The sequence below is a fragment of the Buteo buteo genome, chromosome 9, assembly GCF_964188355.1.
Source record: "Buteo buteo chromosome 9, bButBut1.hap1.1, whole genome shotgun sequence".
Lineage (NCBI taxonomy): Eukaryota > Metazoa > Chordata > Aves > Accipitriformes > Accipitridae > Buteo > Buteo buteo.
The window spans coordinates 1,997,729-2,015,973 of record NC_134179.1 but is presented as its reverse complement, the minus strand read 5'-3'; the positions used below and the strand labels follow the sequence as shown (position 1 = coordinate 2,015,973).

Sequence of the window (18,245 nt, the reverse complement as noted above, 5' to 3'; positions counted from 1 at the left end):
TCGGGGCTGGGGCAGGGCGGCCGTCGTGGGGAGGCACAGACCGGGGAAGGTGTCAGGGTGAGGCGTCTCCCGCGCCCCCCCACCAGGGTGTTTGTTTTTGGAGCGGGCACGGAGGGGAAGGGCGTGCCCGGCGCCAAGACGGCGGCATCCCCATTCCACAAAGGCACCTGGGGCCACGGGGCAGGACTGGGATCACTGCCGGTGCCGCCTTTCCAGGATGGCCGGCGGAGAAGTGGAGCAGCGCCGCAGGGACCACGGGACACGGTGCAGCGCTGGATCCCTGCCTGTCGGGTAAGCCAGCACTTCGGGCCAGCACCAGAGCCCCCCCAATCCCCCCCCCCACGTCAGGCCACTTTTTTTTTTGCCTATCAGCCGCGGTACATGTTGAACATCAAGGGTGCAGGGGCAGGAGAGTCTATTGAGATTTTTGTAGCCATCACTTTTTTTTGGGGGGGGACGGGACACATCATCGCACCACGTGCTGATCAGCACAGGTCCCAAGCAGCCCATCGATAGCGGGGACAAGGACAGGGCACGGCCGTGTAGAGGACGAGGTGGTGGCCCACAGCGGTCTCTGGCTCGGGGTCTGGTTTTTTTTCTATCATCATCTTGCACACCGAGGACCACCAGCCCCAGCTTCGTCGCAGCCACAGAAAGCCGGACGGTGGGACGAGGAGGTTTCGGCGGCGGCAGAGTTTGTGTGGGAAGGACAGCATGTGCAGGGCCATCATTCTTAAGCTGTCTCACTTACGGAGGGAGAAGGAAGGGGTGAGACGCGGGGAGGCATCGGGACGGGGGGGGACGCTTCGTGTTCTCGCTCGGTGCATCACCGCGGAGTCGAGTCCCCGTGTCGCAGGGTCTGGCACCGCACGTGATTTTTTTTTTCCTGAGCGGCGCAGGAGGGTCCGTCACCAGACAACGGCCCCCAGAGCAGTTCCTGGGCAGCCACAGAGCATCGGGAAGGCTCCGGACCATCATCGCGTACCGGGCAAGGGGAGCGTGGGGTGCCGTCGGGAGCACGATTCCGTACGTGGGGAGGCGACGGTGGATGTTCCCAGGGTGACTGGGGGAAGCGGAGGGTAGAGTCTGGGTGCACTCGTTTTGGCGTCGAGGGCACGTCGCAGCAGGGAGGATGGGCCAGGGGCATCGGAGCCGTCCTTGGCCCCGTCGTGCCGGCGCAGCAAATCTACGGAGCCGGAGCCCGAGCCCGCTCCGCGGGGCCGAACACGTCGGGACCGTCCGCAGCCAGGGGCACGCGGCGGGCGTGCGAAAAGGCAGAGCGCGGATGTCGCGGCTCGGGGTCGCCTTCCCTGCTTCTTCCATCCCTCGGGGAGGCGGAGACGCTGGGCCAAATGCTCCAGGGAGGCAGACCAGGGAGGCGCAGTCCCATCCTGCCCGGGAACGCGCAGACGGGCGCGAGGGCCTCGCGATTTGGCGTTTCACCGCGTCATTTAGCACCCCTGCCCCGCGTCAGCGGTTCTGTGCTTTTGATGCACGGGTCAGCAAGTGCTTGGAAAATGAGCCCGGAGGAACCTCGCCGTCCAGAGCGAGGTGGCACATCGGGGCGAGAGCCCCAGGGTGGGCTGTGCCATTAGCGGGGGCGGCAGCGGAGCGGGCAGGGATCCGTGGGGAGGAGGGGGCTCTCATCCCCGCGAGGGCTGCCAAGTTCACCTTCCTGGGAGAGCGGCCTCACATCGTCAGGAAGGCGTGGGGTTTTCGGCGAGGCGGGGTATGACGTTAGCTGGGAGACAGAGTAGCGGCAGGTGCGTGACCCTGGAAGGATAAGCGGTTGTGTTGGATGACCCCCTTGGAAAGGGACGGCGAGCCTCGCGGAGCGGGAAGGGCCCGGGAGCAGAGGGGCAGCGATGCTGGGGGCGCTTAGGGAGGAGCTTTGGTGGCGTGAAAGGACGTTCAGGACCAAGAGGGCTGACGGCAGAGCCAGGGGCCTTCGACGTCGGGGTCTTCTTGGGCATAGGCGGCTTAGGGAGATGACGAGACGGACATCCCTGGCGACGGTTCCGGGTGGCGCCCGCCTCGGCGATGAGGGAGCCGCGGGGAGACCCGTCCGCGCCGGACCACATCCCCGGGGCGACGGTGGCGGGTGACGGTCTGGTGGCACGTGGTGGGGTCTGTACAGCGTAACCGGCGGCGAGAACGATCCCGGCACGCGGGAGACGGGGCCATCCTCGGACACTCGGCGCCGCCGCCCGTCCTCCGGCGCATCGCCCGTCTGACGGAGACGAGTCCCCGGGCGGCGCGGCGGGGCGAGCCCGCGGCGGGGGAGAGGCGCGGCGGGGCCTCCCGGGACCCTCCGCTCTCTTATCAAAAGTCGAGGAGGAGGCGAGCGAGGAGGGTGGCCCAGAGGCAGAGGCCGGTGGCTGCCCGGGATGCCGCGTTGCCGCCATCGTGCACTGCTCCGGGCCCTGCGCGGGGGAGACAAGGAGAGCAAGACAAAGGAGAGCGTTAAGGGCAGCGCCGAGCGGGCACGAACACGCGAAGGGCACCCTCCCTCTCCCTGCGGTTCCCCGGCCTCTTTGCGTCCCACCGCCCCTGCCCCGCGCTGGGCATCTCCCAGGGTGGATGCGGGCTGTCGCATTCCCCTTCGGGGGGTGGGCGGCGGAGGGCATCACTGGCATCGGTGTGGGGTCCCAGTGGTGTCGAGGAGGTAAGCGAGGAGCTCGAGGGACTCAAGCCCTCGCGGCTTGCCATCCTTGGAGAGTCCCAAGGGTTGGGAACAGGCCCTGTGCAGGGTCAGGATCTCTAGGTACGAGCAGCCGTGTCCTGTCCGTGCTGGTAAATGAGGGTCCCCAAGGTGGCAGGAGCCAAGCGGGACGTGGAGCGGGCACTCTGGGCAGGGGACACGGTGTAGCCGGGAGCCTTCCCGGCAAGACGCTGACCGTGCCTCTCAGCGTCATTCCCCGAGGTGCTCCCGAAAGCACATGCCACCTGGGCAGCCCACCCCAGCTCCCCCAGGACTCAGTCTCACCTTGGGCCACGCAAAGCGCCGTCGCTGTTTGCTCCATCCCTGTTGGCTACGCTCCCCCACCGCCTGCCCGAGACGCCGCCAGCTCAACCGTGCCCACCCGCCCTCGACGCGTACGGACACCAAGAGCCAGACAGCGCCCCAAGGAGATGCCTGGAAACTGGCCCGGGGGAATCTACGGACACCTAGAGACAGCCTGCCACAGGCTGAGGGACCGCACGAGAGAGAGAGGCGATGGTGTGGAGAAGGACCGACCAAGGGAGAGTAGGCACAGAAAACAAGGCAACGCGTGAAACAGCCGGACGGACCACAAGGCCCGGAGGCAAAGGGGAAGCGCCTACCCACGGAGAGAAAGAGGAGGGGAAGGACCACGGGGAACCATCGGGCACACCCCAAAGGGGGAACAAGACGGGAGTCGCCGGCAGACAACACGCACGACCGCGCTAGGACACCTACGAACGCTCCAGAGGCCCCAACTCACTGACGCAGGCGGAGACCAACACCCACACATCACAAACCGCTGCCGAATGCGACCGCTGCCCCAAGGCGAAACCGCCGCAGAGACACTGCCGCGACGCGTGGGCACAGGCTCGCGCACTGAGAGGGGACAACGCTGGGGAAAGCGGCGAGACGGACGGGCAGACGACACACGCGTTCCGAGACAGCCGCGCAGCACGCGAGCCGAGGGCGCTCCACGCTGCCTCAGACTCAAAGCGCACGTAGGGCGACACAGCCAGCGAGACCAAGAAACGGCCTCGTCACCGCACGGGCGCGCCGCTAGGCGGACGAGCACCCAACGTGCGCGGAGCGAGAGGCACTGAGGCTGGAGGTGCCACGGCAGGGCTCGCCACCCGCAACCGCTGACCCACGGACAAACAGGGACACCCAGGCACCCTGCGAAGGGCGGCGCAGCTGCACACGCAGAGCCCGACGCGGACTCCCTCCCAAGGCACCGTCTGCAACCTGAACAAGGACCCGGACGGAGACAGGGAAGACACAACAACTGCAGGAGACGCGGAGCGACGCAAGGTCCGGCAGCCATCCTCAGGCACCGGCAACAAGAGACCTGAAAGGGACGTGCCCCGAGACGCCACCCCACAGACAACGTGCACCCGTGATCCTGGCTGCAGCCTCACCATCACCCACCCTGACGACCCCCCCACGGCGCTGGGTGCGGGCGCACACCGACCCCGCACCAAGGCGCGCTCCAACGGTGGGACGCGACCGCTCCAAAACCCCCATGCGAACACCGAGACAGGCACGTAAACATGCCCGAACCCACAGACGGAGCTGGGCACAGGCCAGGATGCACGTTGCCGGCAGGCTCTCCCACATCGACGTGGCAGACAGGGGCGGTCACGCACAGAGCAACACACGCAGGCCACAGCCAGAGAGAGAAAGCGCACGCACAAATACCGAGGCGCCGGAGTCTGTCCTCTCTAGCCTAGAGGAACTCTACCGCACAGGGACAGACCTCCTGCCGCACAGCACCCTTTGCTCTCCAAGCCCCCGACCGCTCCACAACCCCACGAGGCGTGCTCTCGGCAATGACCGGCCCCGCTTGGGGTGCTACAGAGGATGATGGCACGCACCACGGCACGCCTAGCAGACGGGCCCACGTGAGCAAGCGGAGGCACAAGGGCTCGTCAAACCCACAAGGCCACTGTTCTCCAAGACGGCGGCAATCAAACAGGGCAGGATGACATAAAACACACCACGCCACAACAAATGAGAAGAGAACACTACCGTAGACCCTCACCTAAGAGGACAGAATGGGAACATGACAGACCACAACAGAGGAGTCCGTGACATCCCCGAACAGCAGCGACTAGAACACGCCAGAACGGACTACGACGCAGAGCAACAGACCGCAGGAGGCCACAATGCCATAGACCAGAGGGGAAGGAAGCGGAATAGGGCGGCACACAGCGGCAGGATAGAACGCAACATGTGAAACGCAAGGAGAGCGGAATAGAACAGACCGGAGCAGAGCAGACCCAAACACCAGAGACCACAACAGTACATGCAAGACTGGCAAGGAGCAGAGCAGAACTGCCCAGGCGCAAACACGAGATTGTTTGTTTGTTCAAACATAGAACACACCCAAGCCCATGAGACCCTGATGGAGCAGAGCAGGACAGACCTGAACAGATCATTGGCACTGACCCTGGCTGAGCAGAACCCTTGAGAACAAAACAGAACACACGCGAGCAGACCAAAACAAACACACGGAAAGAGATTCGACCCCAATGGAAAAGGCCTGACCGTGCTGGAGCGGAAGGGAATGGAACGGAGCCGAGCGTGCCAAAATGGAATAGAACGAAGAACAGACTGCTACCAAATAGAAAGAAAGCAAATGGAACCAAAAGCATTAAAACAAAACAAAGCATGTTAGCATCGATGACACAAGATCAGGAAGAAAATAAAAAGGGGGCTTGGTGCGGGGGGAGCAGGGAACGCGCCACACGACAATACTAGAATACATTAGTTCCTTTGGAAGGGACCGGCTCCATCCACGGCATCTGACCGCCCAAGCCCTTCAGGCCTGACAAACTAAAACCGCCAAAGGGTGGCATTAAGGGCCTCACCCCAACACCTCAGCCACCCCGCTCAGGCATAAGAAAGCCCTTGCGGGAAAAGCACACTTCACAGCATCTCCTTAAAACCTCCCCTGGCACCGCAGCCAGGGAAGCGGGACCGAGCCACGACAGCAGCCCACGCGAGACACCCTCCAGCACTTAAACATCCTTCTGAGGGGCCAGGGCCCAGAACACCACACGATAAGCAAGGTGAGGCCATACCAGCACTACCGACAGGCAGGTCGTCGCCTCTGTCAGCCAGCCAGCAGTACCACAGGCAACGCCGGGGACCCTGTCCAGCCCCTCCTGTCCCACTCTGCGCTCACCTCGCACACCACACCATGCTGGGTGCGGACCCCGGTACTTGCCCCTGTTCTATTTCACGCCTCCCGCAGCTCCCCAAATTCCTCTGCCAGGTCGCCCATCCCTCAAGACGGGTGACAGCACCTCTCAGTTTAGGATCATCGGCGTGCTTACTGACTAAGGGTACGTGTCCCTCCTCCATCCAGATCACGGATCGACGCTTCGAACGGACCCAGCCCCACGCAACACCTCTAACGACGGGCCCCCACCGTCCACCCTGCATGCCATGTGCGGCTCACCATAACATGATTTCTCTGAAAGGATGCTGTGAGGGATGGCTTCAAAAGCCCACCCACCTTCCCAAAACGCTACACCCACCACCTCCCCTTCACCTGCTAGGTGGGTGCCCATATAGTACAAGCACAACAACTTTGTTAGGTGGGACGTTCCCTCCCTGAACCCCTGCTGACCACGCCTGACAAACACGTGGTCCTTCAAAGTCTTTTCCTTGACACCCCATATGATCTTCTCCATCATTCCTCTAGGCACCAAGTTCAGACAGCCACATCATTACTCTCCGAGAACTTCCCTCATGCCCTTGTCGTACACCACCGTACGGTCCCCTGGCTCCTGGTTGGCAGAGACCCCCTCCCACCCCCAACTCCCAAGACCTTCCGGGAACCAGCGAGAGGGGACCCATCCGCCGCCTCCTTCAGTACCGCAGGAGGAACCCCATGTGGACCCATGGCCTTACAGGGTCATCGCTCCCTTACAATCTCAGAGCCCGCAACCAAAAGTCAGCCCTCTGACCTGGCCTATCATCACTAGTAGGATTATGAAAGAAAGACAGAGAACGCCAACCGAGCCCTGCCTCCCGTCGCTCTTTCTTTCTCAGGCGGCCATCATCTTCGACACGTACCGCTTGCCTGTTTTCCTTCACCTTCCTCTTGCTCTTCCCAGATTGCCACAAGCCTTTCACGCCATCGGCCCGGACAGCAGCCAGTTTACGCTCTAGTCCGGCTTGGGCCTTTCCCCATTTCTCTCCGCCGAGGTGAACCGCAGCTCCACGACATTCCCCAAAAGCCTGATCTCTGTACTGGAGACACCACCATTGCTTTCTCCACCCAACCACAAAGATGAGGTTCCCACTCGGCCAAACCTCCCTTCCGCCCTGCCAGCCTGAGTTTGCCCCCAAAGGGACGACCCGTTCCTGTGCCATCAAAGGCCATTTCCAAAAAGCAGACCGGCGCTCCTGGACCCCCAGGCCCTCGACAGGACATTCCCAGGGGCCACCACTCGCTACCTCCCAGAGTAGGTGATGCCTTGCGTTCTCGGCAGCCAGGGCAGCCGCTCTCCTTGCATTTATCCTCACGGTGCCCCAAAACTTTCCAACCCTGCTGTTTCAGGACTGCAGTCGCCTTCCCATGACTTTCACTTGCCCCGTACACCTTAACACTAATAAAGCCCAGCTTCCCAGGAAAGGGCTCAACATGCACCTGCCCGAGGACAGCACTCCCTTTGTCTGTTCCGCTGTCTTTCTCCTCTCTCTGCCCAACTGCTCGTGCTCTAACCCTCCCCATTCTCTTCCTCATCCCACTGACGAGGACAACGGAGGGAGGAAAGGAGCAAAACACCGAGCAGCGGCCACCCGCCGAGGCGATGCCACAACACGCCCCGGGAGCCTGCCGCCATGGTCGCCGACCCGGTCGAGCCCTCACCCTGACGATGGGCACCCCCATGCCTCCGGGACCCCTCCTCTCCAACCCACGTACACCCCTCATACTCCCCAACAGCTAGGTGCCACGCTCCTCCGGAGCACCCTCCAGGCCAGACTGCCGACCCCTCCTCCCAGCTCCCTCACACCGCACAGAGGACCAGAAGCCTCATCCAGACATAAATAACCTTCTATGATCCCCTGCACTTCTGACACGGGCAAGCGTTCGAGCCGCTGGCCCTGCTACAGCGCTGGCCCTTTCGCCCCCCTGCGTCGCCACTGAATGACACCTTGACATCTTGCCACGACACTCGCGCCGTCCCGCTGCACATCATCCCTTCCCACCCTGTGCTGAAAAGTGGCGGCCCATTCCCCCTAGCGCTCCACACCCCATCGCCACCTATCCAGCAGCCCCCCTCAACAGCTACAATGACCCACAAACACCACAATCCCTAGCAGCCCCCTGCCCCCCCCCTCGCCGAGCCCCGAAGACATGCCCACAACAAAGCGAGGTGCCTTGAGAGCCAGGCTCACCGACGCTCACGTGCACCCCAGGGCACCCCACCTCACCAAATGCTCTCCGCGGTGTGACATGGCCCGTGAGGTGGCACCTCCGGGAAGGCCGCCACACGCTCCAGCGGGGGCCCTGACACCCATCAGGGCCACCCCTTCCATATTGCCACCATGCGCTACAGCCCCAGACAGCCAGGGGACAGGGGTAGCCCCAATCTCATCCGAAACACGGGCCCCCACCACGGCGCGACCCTTTGCCCCTGCCACCCACTCCGAGGCTGCCCAAGTCTACGCCGGCGGCAGATGCTGAGCCTGCTGCCCGACTCCATCCTCTCCCTCGCGCTGGAGCCCTGCCGGCCGTCCTTGGCTCGTGACAGCCCCCTCGGCTTGCTGGAACGCCATGGGGACACGCCACAGCTGCACACCACCTTCCTCAAGGACAACTGACCAGTCCACTATTCCGCAAAGACCTTCCCACCCTCGCCGCCTGCCACAAACCGACCGGCCACGGCTGTTGACGCCTACACCACCTGGCCTGCCGCTGCCGGTACAACGTGAGAGCTGCCAGTAGTCCTGCCAGGAAAAACCCCGCACGGTGCACCCGAAGCGCGTGCTCACCTGGCCTGGGGTCCCTCCTCAGCCCTACGCTCCAGCGACGCCACGGCTCAGCCAGGAGCCTCTTCTCCGCCTGCAGCCCGGGCTCCATAAAGAAGACCAGCTGCCAGCCGACCAGCTGTGCTGCGCACCCCTAAACACCCGCGAGCGATGTGCCCGCCACTGACTGCCACCCGGCCGATGCGGATCTCCTCATCTGATGCCTCCTCTCTGCGGGACCTTGCCGCTCGGCGCTCGTGTCATTCGGCACCTTTACGGGCCAGCCACATTAAATACAGCCAACTCCGCTCTGTTGCTCCATCAGCGGCCATCTGCCTGCCTCTCCTCCTCTTCTTCCTCCTCCTCCTCCTCCTTGCTATACCTTGCTGAAAAAACACCAGGGCACCTACCGTACAGGATGATGCTGGCGTTGGTGTTGCCCAGCTTGTTCGTGGCCACGCACGTGTAGTTGCCGTAGTCCTTCTCTGAGACGTTGAAGAAGGTCAGCGTCGACAGGCGACCCTTGCTCTCGATCCGCACGCCCTCCAACCCGTTCGCTAACCTGCAGGGAAAGACGGAGGCCGGTGCTCAGAGTGCCGCGCCGGCGCTCTGCGACGTATCCCACCCCCTCCCCGGGTGCCCCCTCCCTTGCCACCAGCCACCACCACCGTATAGCCACGTGTTCGCCCACCGGACTCCCCGCGTCCCACTGAGACAAGCCCTTCAGCCAAGCACATCGCCCTCTTTGTCCCGTAACCCATCCGCCCCACGCAGCTCACGTGAACCCCACCGCGAGGCACGGTCGCCATCCCTGGGGGGAACAACCCTGGGGCCCCCTCTCCCCCCAGTCTCCCCCCAGCTCCACGGCCGGCCCCTTACCTGGTGTCCTCCTTGAACCACTGAAACTCCGCCACGGGGACGGCCGAGGCCTCGCACTGCAGGATGCCCTTCTGGCCCACCGAGGCGCCCGTGTTCTTGGCGTTGGAGATGTACGGCGGGTCTGCAGAGACGCCACGCCTCGTCACGCCGGGCTCCGTGGTGCACCCCCCCGCCCCTTACCCCCGCTTCCCCCGTCCCTCGCGCTCACAGTTGACGGTGACTTTGACTTTCCGCACGTCCGGGACGGCCACGTCGTTGACGGCGCTGCACTCGTACTCCCCGGACTGCTCCCGCGTGATGCCCGTGATCTCCAGGTACTCATCCTCGCTCACAAAGCCCTGCCCTAGGAGACGTCCCGAACGCGTGGCACCGTCGCCCGCGGATGCCAATGCCGGGACCTCCCCTGCGCCCCTGCCGTGCCCTCCTCCGCCACCCTCTGCCCGTGCGCCTGGCATCCCCTTCGCCCTACAAGCTGGGGACATCACTCAACCAGCACCCTTGCCCCCGTACCAGGGCACGCCAAAGGGCCAGCACCTCCACCCTCCGCAACAGTCACCAGTGGACCGCAGGCGGCCTTCGGGCACCTCTACGGGGACAACCGTCCATCCCAGGTGGGCCAGGCGAGACCCCTCCTCAGACCCGGGGGGGCTCCTCCGCCGAGCGCAGTCTCACCTTTCCCGGAGAGGTGCCGCCACGTGACGGTGGGCTCCGGTCTCCCAAAGGCCAGGCACATAAGGGTCACGCTGCTGCCCTCATTCACGGTGATGTCCGACGAGATGTTGACGATCTGGGGGGGGACTGCAAGACACAAAGAAAAGCAGAGCCACCGTCAACGCGCCAGCCCACAAGGCCCCATCACCGGACGTCGGCATCCACCCTGTCGCCGATGCCGCGTCCCCAAAGCCGCATCTCGGACCGGAGCTGAGCACGGACCTGGGGCGCCAAGGGGTCTGCTCACCGGTGCCCTGCGCTGGGTGGGGGCCAGAAACACCGGCACCCCCTGCCACAGCCGAGACCCTACTAACTGGCTCTCGTTACGGCCCGCGACGAGGCTCCTATTTGAGTATATTTACTAAAGCTGTTTAAATTACCAAGCGTCGGCTCCATTCGATACCAGCCACAGTGATTTATATTACTTGGTCCCCAGATACTCCATCTAATAAATAACTTGGCAATCTCCACACCCATAAATACCACCAGCCCTGCCAAAAAGCAATTAAAGCCCGCTCGCCGACACCACTTCCCAGTGCTCTGGGACGGCCCACATGGCCCCCGAAAGGGTCTGCGCCCCGGGAAGCGAACGAGGCCATACCAAACAACCCGCCCAAATCTAAATACCACTTTTACCATAGCAGAAAGGATGCCCCGGCACAGAAGAGGCGGCATGGCGGGACGAGCCACAGCAAAGCTGCCGCACGGTCTGCATGGCCCGATAGGCCCTGCGAGGCAGTAAATTTCCCGGCACCTTGACACATCAATATAGAAGTACCATCTGTTACAGCAGAGGGAGATTGTCCGAGTCCTTCAGGGGAAAGCAGCAATCCAAAAATGAAAAGCGTGCACCGGCAGCCGCTGACAAACATAGTTAAGGCTCGGAGCGGAGCTGGCTGGCTCCAACGGCGTGGCCCCGACGAGCTCCACCACGGAACGTCTGCCAACAGCCCTTCCTCACTTAGATGAGATGACCGTATCCCCTATTACTGGCATCCTTGCACCCCTCCCCTCCGTTAACAGCACCTCCAACGGGTATCAGGAACACCTAAAAGCAACAACGGCATCCAAGACGAGCCTTCCCACAACCAGGTGTTTGCCGCCCGCTCGCAAGCCTGCGAAGCCATCCCTGCCCACGAGCAGTGTTGCTGCGAGATGGCAGCGGTGCCAGGAGCGGGCGCCGAGACCCTGGGACGCCTACCCCTGCTCCAGACGGCAGCCCATCTCCGCCTCGCGCACTCTTACCTACAAAAGCCATGGAGCCAGATGAGAACGAACTACCTAGAAAGCGAATGACGTATCCCCAAGGAAGCCAAGGCGATCGGATACCTACGGGCTCTTCAAACCGCCGGACGACAGCCACTTGCCCAGCTCTACCTGAGGAACGGGTGATGTAGGGACGGCCCTGCCCGCAGAGGGGCACATCTCGTCTTCGGCGCTCTGTGGGGAGGCGACAGCCACCACAGACACCGGCTTGCCTATGGCGGGCTGTGCCCCAGCACCATACTTAACCACCTCTTCACCGTAGGCAGGATGGAGCTGTCAGAGGCGTCGCCGCGCAATGACTCGCTAGCGTACGGGAAGGCGGCACAAAGAAGGCAAATATGCCGAAAGTGGATGTTTTGCCTGGGCTATCTATCATCTTCACGGGTGAGAAGCGCGGCGGGACGGCGCTGGTGGCCTCCGGTCTGGCCCTGTGTGTCTGCTGAAGGCACCGGCAAGACAAGATCTTCCCAAGAATAGCTCCTGTTGGGGGCTGACGCCCTTAAAGAAGAGATGTGGGCACAGACCCGTAAGCCAGGTCCCAGCTGGGGAGAACCTGCTGCCAGCTAGAAACGGATGTGTTTCCTCACCTCACGTTCCTCTTTGGCTTCAGGACACGGGGGGGGGAGCCACGAGGATGAGCACGGTAACCCTGCACGAACGTGCCTTGACGTCCCGTCTAGCCGGCAGGGGAAGCAACGGGGGGCAAGGAGGCGACATCAGGAGTTTTAACAAAGTGTTGATTGAACGTGTTCCAACAACAGCCCAATCAGAGAGGTTCGTCAGAGTTGTTTGTATCAGGGTAATGGATTAAGCACGTCCAACAGCTACGGTTTGGTCAATGGAATGACTTTTGCCAAATTTCTCAGCCAAGCGAGCGGCACGTCACCCCGCTGCCACCTCATGTGCTCTACAGGCGCTTTGTTTCGGGGCAGATCTTCCCTTTCCCTTCTCTGGCTGTTAAACACTCCCTCTTCTCGGCCTTCCCCGGTAAAACATTCTTTGTGTGAACCTTTTATGGGAAAGGATCGTAACGCGCCTATTTGGAACGCATCCTCTCTGCCATGGAGATGAGATTTTTTCCAGCCTGGCTGACGGCCCCTCCAGCCACCGCATCTCTCCCCCTACCTGTGTGTCTTTCAGCACACCATTGGAACCCAGCTGAAGGGGAAGGAAAGAAAAGAAAAAAAAAAACAGCCAAAATAACACTGCTACAGGTGCCTTCGGAGCCCGGGACCATTGCACAGGACCCCGTAGTTCATCCTCCTCCCGCAGGAGTGGACCGCAACGCCGCAAAACCTGTTGTCATGAAATGCCGAGGGATGGACAAGCCAGCACGGACCCCTCGGTCTGCGCAAAGGCAAAATCCGGCCACGCTAGGGACTGACCGCTCACGAGATGTTGCCCAAACAAAATGGGGGCAACAAGCACCCTGTGCTAGGCAGTGTCTCCCGGCTGCTCGCCGTGCACCCTTTTTCTCCAGGTTTTCGCCCTGAGACAGGGAAAGCGATAAAACCGAAACTAAGAGTGTTATACCTACTGTGTAACCACCTGTCAGTAAATTTATGAACAATTAGGAAATGAGAGTGCTTCCCAGGGAGCTATTTGTGCGCACGCTAAAACATTCTTTCTGTTCAGAAGTATAATGGGGAAACAACTTCTCTGGTCCTCCCCCCTCTTCCCCATTTTTGCTTTTTGCAGTAATTAATTGGCTGCCACCGCGCTTCCATTCCCTCGGCTCCCAGTTCCCGCGGTACGTCCCAACGCCTCCGATGCCTCCGCTCCCGCCGGCTCCTTTTCGCCGATTTCAAGAAGCCTCGAGAACAGGAGCCCGAGGACGCTCACTGGGCACTCCCCGTCCTGTCCCATCCCATCCCGTCCCTTGCCTCCTCCATGCTCCCATCCAGATTTCAGGTTAGCACATCATACCGGCCGCTCTAAGGACAGCGGCTGTTCCCACCTGCGCAGTGCGTGCTGTTTTCTTCCTGCCGGTCAGAAGACCTGACTCTTTCCAGACCTTCCCCCTCTCCGTGCCCGCACTCTTTCATTACTCTTTCATTTTTCCCCTTTGCCACCTCATGCTCTTTCAATGCTCTGTGCTTTTCTGCGTGTCCACGTTTCCTTCTCTCTTCCCTTTGTTCTACAAGTCTCTGGGCTTTTCATCTCATCCTTTTTGTTTGTTTGTTTGTTCTTTATTCCCACCCTGCTTGCTTCCATCTTCAATCTTTGCTATTCCTTCCAGATTTTCTCTGGGGTCCCTTTGGCTTTGAATCTGCCACCACATCGCCACCAGTTGCTGCTGCATCTCCCTCATTTAGCTGTCTTGGCTCTCTCACCCTTCCCTCTGTTTCTCCGGGGAGGGAGGAAGGCAGGGCGAGGTGGGGGTCCGGTTGCTCCTTTCAAGCCTTTTCCCATCCCAGGACAGTGGTATACGTCACTTGTCACGGGCACTCCTTTCCATCCACGGGAGCACCGCGCAAGATGGGCATCGCTCTCCGAAACCTGACGTGCTCTTCGGGGAGACCGGGAAACAGGACCGGGGCAGCAGCGCGCCTTCCCAGCGAGCCACCTCACGAGTCCAGCGCCCACCCGATTCCCAGCCACAACCTCAACCCACGCCCCCCCGGTCCGGCCGAGGCACGGTGGGCCACCGAATCCCCGCGTCCTCTGGGACCGACTGTGCTCCTCACCGAGACGAGACGCACCGAGCAGTGGTGCTGATGCAAAGCCCCGGCGGAGCGACGCTTAGGGATTGCTGGAGGTTTTGACCACTTGCCTATGCTTTCGCTACAGAAAGCGGCAGCTTTCAAAGGCCCCCTGCCTGGGAACGAAAGAAAAGCCTGGTCCTCCCCAGCAGCTCCCCCCGACTCTTCCTAACGGAGCTCGCCCTGATTGATTTTGCCTGCATGCTTGCTCACGGTTGTGTTTTGTCCCTCTTACACTGTCCCACATCCAGCTAAATAAACGGCTCTGCCTGCACCGGGCCCCTTCCCTCCCCACCTGCGCACAGGCCCCCAAAGGAGGAGGGGGGAAACATTACTTTAAACGCCATGGACTTTATGCATTTTGGGCTCTCGCTCCTGACGGGAAGCTGTCTTTCCAGTCAAACTGATTTTTTTGCATTTCCTCTTAAGAGCCCTTTGATTTCCTTTTTCTTTCCCTGCACTCCATCCCCACCGGCTACACGCTCAACCTCCGGGAGAGTCTCCTGCTTTGATTAACCGTTTCACCTGTCCCCACCAGGACAATGAACCCGGTGCTGCGAGGACTAGCCCGAGCCGAGCCCCTGAACAGAGCCGTCGATGAAACACTCAATTAGACCCAGAGGCACAGCAAAGGGAAGACGTGATCCGATACATCACCAGCCCATTTGCCACCCCACCCGACAAGCAGCTTAGATGCCAAGAGGGGAGAAACGCGCGCGAGGGAGGCTCCTCTACCCCCGCCTGTGTGGCCTCGGCTGGAGATCTCGGCCACCACCCCATAATATCTGTCCCCTTGTTCCAACGATGCTAAGAGACAAGCTTGGGCAGGTACAGAGAACCTGGGATGAGCCCTCAGCCTTTTGAGACCTTGGTGTGAGGAGCTGCCTTCCTCGTGGGATGCCCTCTTGCTGCTGCCAGCAGGACGGAGGGCGGTCGACCCCCTGGCGCCCATAACATAATGAGCGGCCCATACAGGATGGGCAGGTGACGAAGACTTCGCTTGCGACACGATGTGTCACCTGGCAAGACAGAGGCATGCCCTGAGCCCCAAGAACCACCTTCGCCATCTCTGCAACCCTCAATCCAAGATATATGTAAAATCTCGCCACCATGCTATGTGAAGCAACGGGAACCTCTGCCAATATTTTGCATCGGACGTTTTGCATTGTGTCAACCGCACGTTGTCTCTTTTCCGCACTATCCCCTTGTTTCTTAGGTAGACAAAAAAAAAAACCCACCCACCAAACCTGCCCGGTAAGGGGCAAGTATCCCAAGTGCAGACAAAGCTCCCAAGCAGGAGCAGGGAGACGAGCCTGCTCCGGAGGTCACAGCCTGCCAGGCATCGCTTGCTCTCACCCTTTCCCTTTTCCGGGCTGCTTTTGTACGCCGCACGCATGCCCCTCACACTAAACTCCCCAGCGTCTAAATGCTAAGCACTTAACAGAGAAGCACTTTCTACATTTAGAGCCTATTATCGGGTCTTTCCTACGACAACCAAAGAAGGCTAAGCCGCTCTCCTTGGCTTGCCATGCACCATATGGCCTCCTAGTAAGCTTGTAATAAGTATCGTGGTCTTAGCTACTGCCTGGATATCAAAGGTAGTGCGATGAAAGCGAGCTGAACCGCAACCGTCGTGAAACCTGTGGTGTGGAGGGGAGCCCGGAGCCCAGTCGGCATTGGGGAAAAATGGCTCAACGGGGCCAGCATGGGGTGGGGGATAGGGGTTGCCCTTACAGGGACTCGAGGAGCCAACTGTTGTCAGGAAGAAGGATAAAATAAAGACTTGGTTTGCTTTTGAGATGCTTACTGCAGAGCTATGTCTGCGCCGGTGCTGCTTTGAGAGGCGGCGGACGCGACGAGGGACACAGGACCGGCTCCAGCAGAGCATCCTTAGGTGCATTCAGAGAACCCACTGCAGGACCGCAACCTCGCTACCACGAGCGAAGGCCACGGTCCTTTGAAAGCCACCCTGGCTGCCGGGGCGAGGGAAGCGGCGAACGCCGAGACGGGAAAATGGATTGTGCTGACCGGAAGCTAACGGTAACGATGCCGACAGCCAGGAGAGGTTTTAATGAAAAATCTATGGCGAGTAGGATTAAGGCAGTACAGAGGAGGGTTCTCTAAATAAATCAGAAACAGAAGACATCTGAGGAATACCAAAGACCGCTATGGAAGGGATGGCCAGTATTGACGTTCCCCGCCGAACAGGGTGCCACATGGATCCTGAAGCGATGCCATGCTGCGCTATGGCACGTATGCCCTCCTCTCTACAGCTGCTGCTACGAGGAGGACAACAGGCTTCCACTTTCCCAGGGCGCTGACTGCAAAAGCCACGGCCTCAACCGAAACACAGACCCCCAGCCCCACTTTTCAGACCGAAAGACAGCCCGTGTCCCAAAATGGCCCACGCCACGGAGGCACGGCTGCGTCCTGCCTATGGTCTACCACGCTCCTCGCACCGAAACCGTTTTGCAGCACGATGCAGGAAGGTCTGCCGGCTCATCCCTGCGGGTTCGCGCCTCCCGGGAGCGGAGGTGGGCTTCGCGGTGGGTCACATCCAGAGGCAGGAGGGCTCACCCAAAGTCCGGCCCCACGGCACCCTCCGCTCAAGCTGTTTACGACAAGAGGAGGATGAGGCGGCTCATCTTCTCCCTACGCGAGACAAAATGCTGGTTCTCTCCGCATTCCTAACTCTCCCCAAAATGCACCAGCATGCCACAAGCACTCGCACACGTCCCCGAAAGCATCCGTCCTGCTGTCACGAGGTGGCCCCCGAAAAAAAGAGGAAAAGGGAGGCAAAAATCCCCTCCTGGCTTCCCGGCGCCTAGGCTCTTATAAACCCTTGTGAACGGCTGTGGCGATGAACCAATCCCAGAGACACATTAATAATGACACAAAGAGACGCATTTACTGTTGACTGCGACTCCCTGGCAGATTTATTGCCGGGTTGCTAGGAGGGAAGGCCAAGCCCCGCAGTAGCACAATTAAAACCCGACTGAACACGGGGGCAAAGAATCAATACCCTATCCGGCCACCTTTTCATTCTGCAAAATACAAATATAAATTAATTGACCTGAACGCGGTCGCTAACCCATCATCACTACCTGCTCGCCGGCCGGCATGGGCAAAGCGTGCTGCCACGTTGCACGCAGCCATCATCCGCAGTCCTCCTGCCACCGCTGCCGGGACAGCTGCCTCCTCGACAAAGGAGGGCCCCAAACCTCGCTTCCGAGGCCGTATTTCAGGCCAGGGGAGCTCCACCAGAAACACGGCATCGCTCCTTCCCTGCAAAGCGCGTGCTCTGCTGGCGTGCGCGGCCAGGACTGAACGCACCTATGGAAAACCGCTCCATTCCTCCCCGCGGCTGTGGGGTATTGGCCCTCGTAGAAAGCCGGCTCTTCCCCGGCGTGCGAGCACGGAGATTACCAGCCCTTGGCTACACTGATGGTGCTGGTGGGCGATGCCACTCGGCCTGAGCCACTGGAGAGCACGTTTTAGCTTCCAAACAACTCATTGGAGCTGAAGTGCGGACAGCGCATGGAAGGATTTGCTTCTCCAGCCCCCCCCATCAATAAGACAACAAAGCGGCACCTACAGATGGATTTTCTTGGCAGACCAACTCAGGCAAACCGTGTGGCTTGAGCTGAATGCGCGGAAAGAGAAAGACAGAAACCGCTTGACCTGGGCCTGCGTAACCACGTATCCCCAGCTCCTCTCAGGCTTCCCTTCGGCTGCAGAGAAGCAACGCTGCCGAGAACCACGGTCACTGCTGCGGTGGGCGCGATCCAACGGGACTTGCTTGCACCAGAGGAAAACTTTTCCCAGCACAGTTAGGAATGCCTCACCACCAGGCAGTCACTCTGGATGCAAACTCTCTCTCTCCTTCACCCGCCCGCCCACCCGAAAAAAGGCTGAGGGGAGCGGGTGCTGAGCACCACTGCCGGTTCACCTGATTTCATGAGGCGCAAAGCACTCAGATACTTCACCGCTGTTGACCGGAT

General features: G+C 60.8%; 1 protein-coding gene across 1 annotated transcript in view; it reads right to left on the bottom strand.

Moving 5' to 3' along the window:
• Positions 1 to 892: 892 nt before the first annotated feature.
• OPCML (opioid binding protein/cell adhesion molecule like) overlaps positions 893 to 18,245 on the bottom strand; it is a 103,223-nt gene continuing 85,870 nt past the window's right edge. The window contains exons 3-7 of the mRNA XM_075036709.1: positions 10,238 to 10,363; positions 9,774 to 9,908; positions 9,566 to 9,686; positions 9,097 to 9,248; positions 893 to 2,423 (exon numbers count right to left, since the gene is read on the bottom strand). Coding sequence (XP_074892810.1) covers positions 2,323 to 2,423; positions 9,097 to 9,248; positions 9,566 to 9,686; positions 9,774 to 9,908; positions 10,238 to 10,363 — 635 coding nt within the window. The 3' untranslated portion in view covers positions 893 to 2,322. The remainder of the gene's footprint in view (positions 2,424 to 9,096; positions 9,249 to 9,565; positions 9,687 to 9,773; positions 9,909 to 10,237; positions 10,364 to 18,245) is intronic.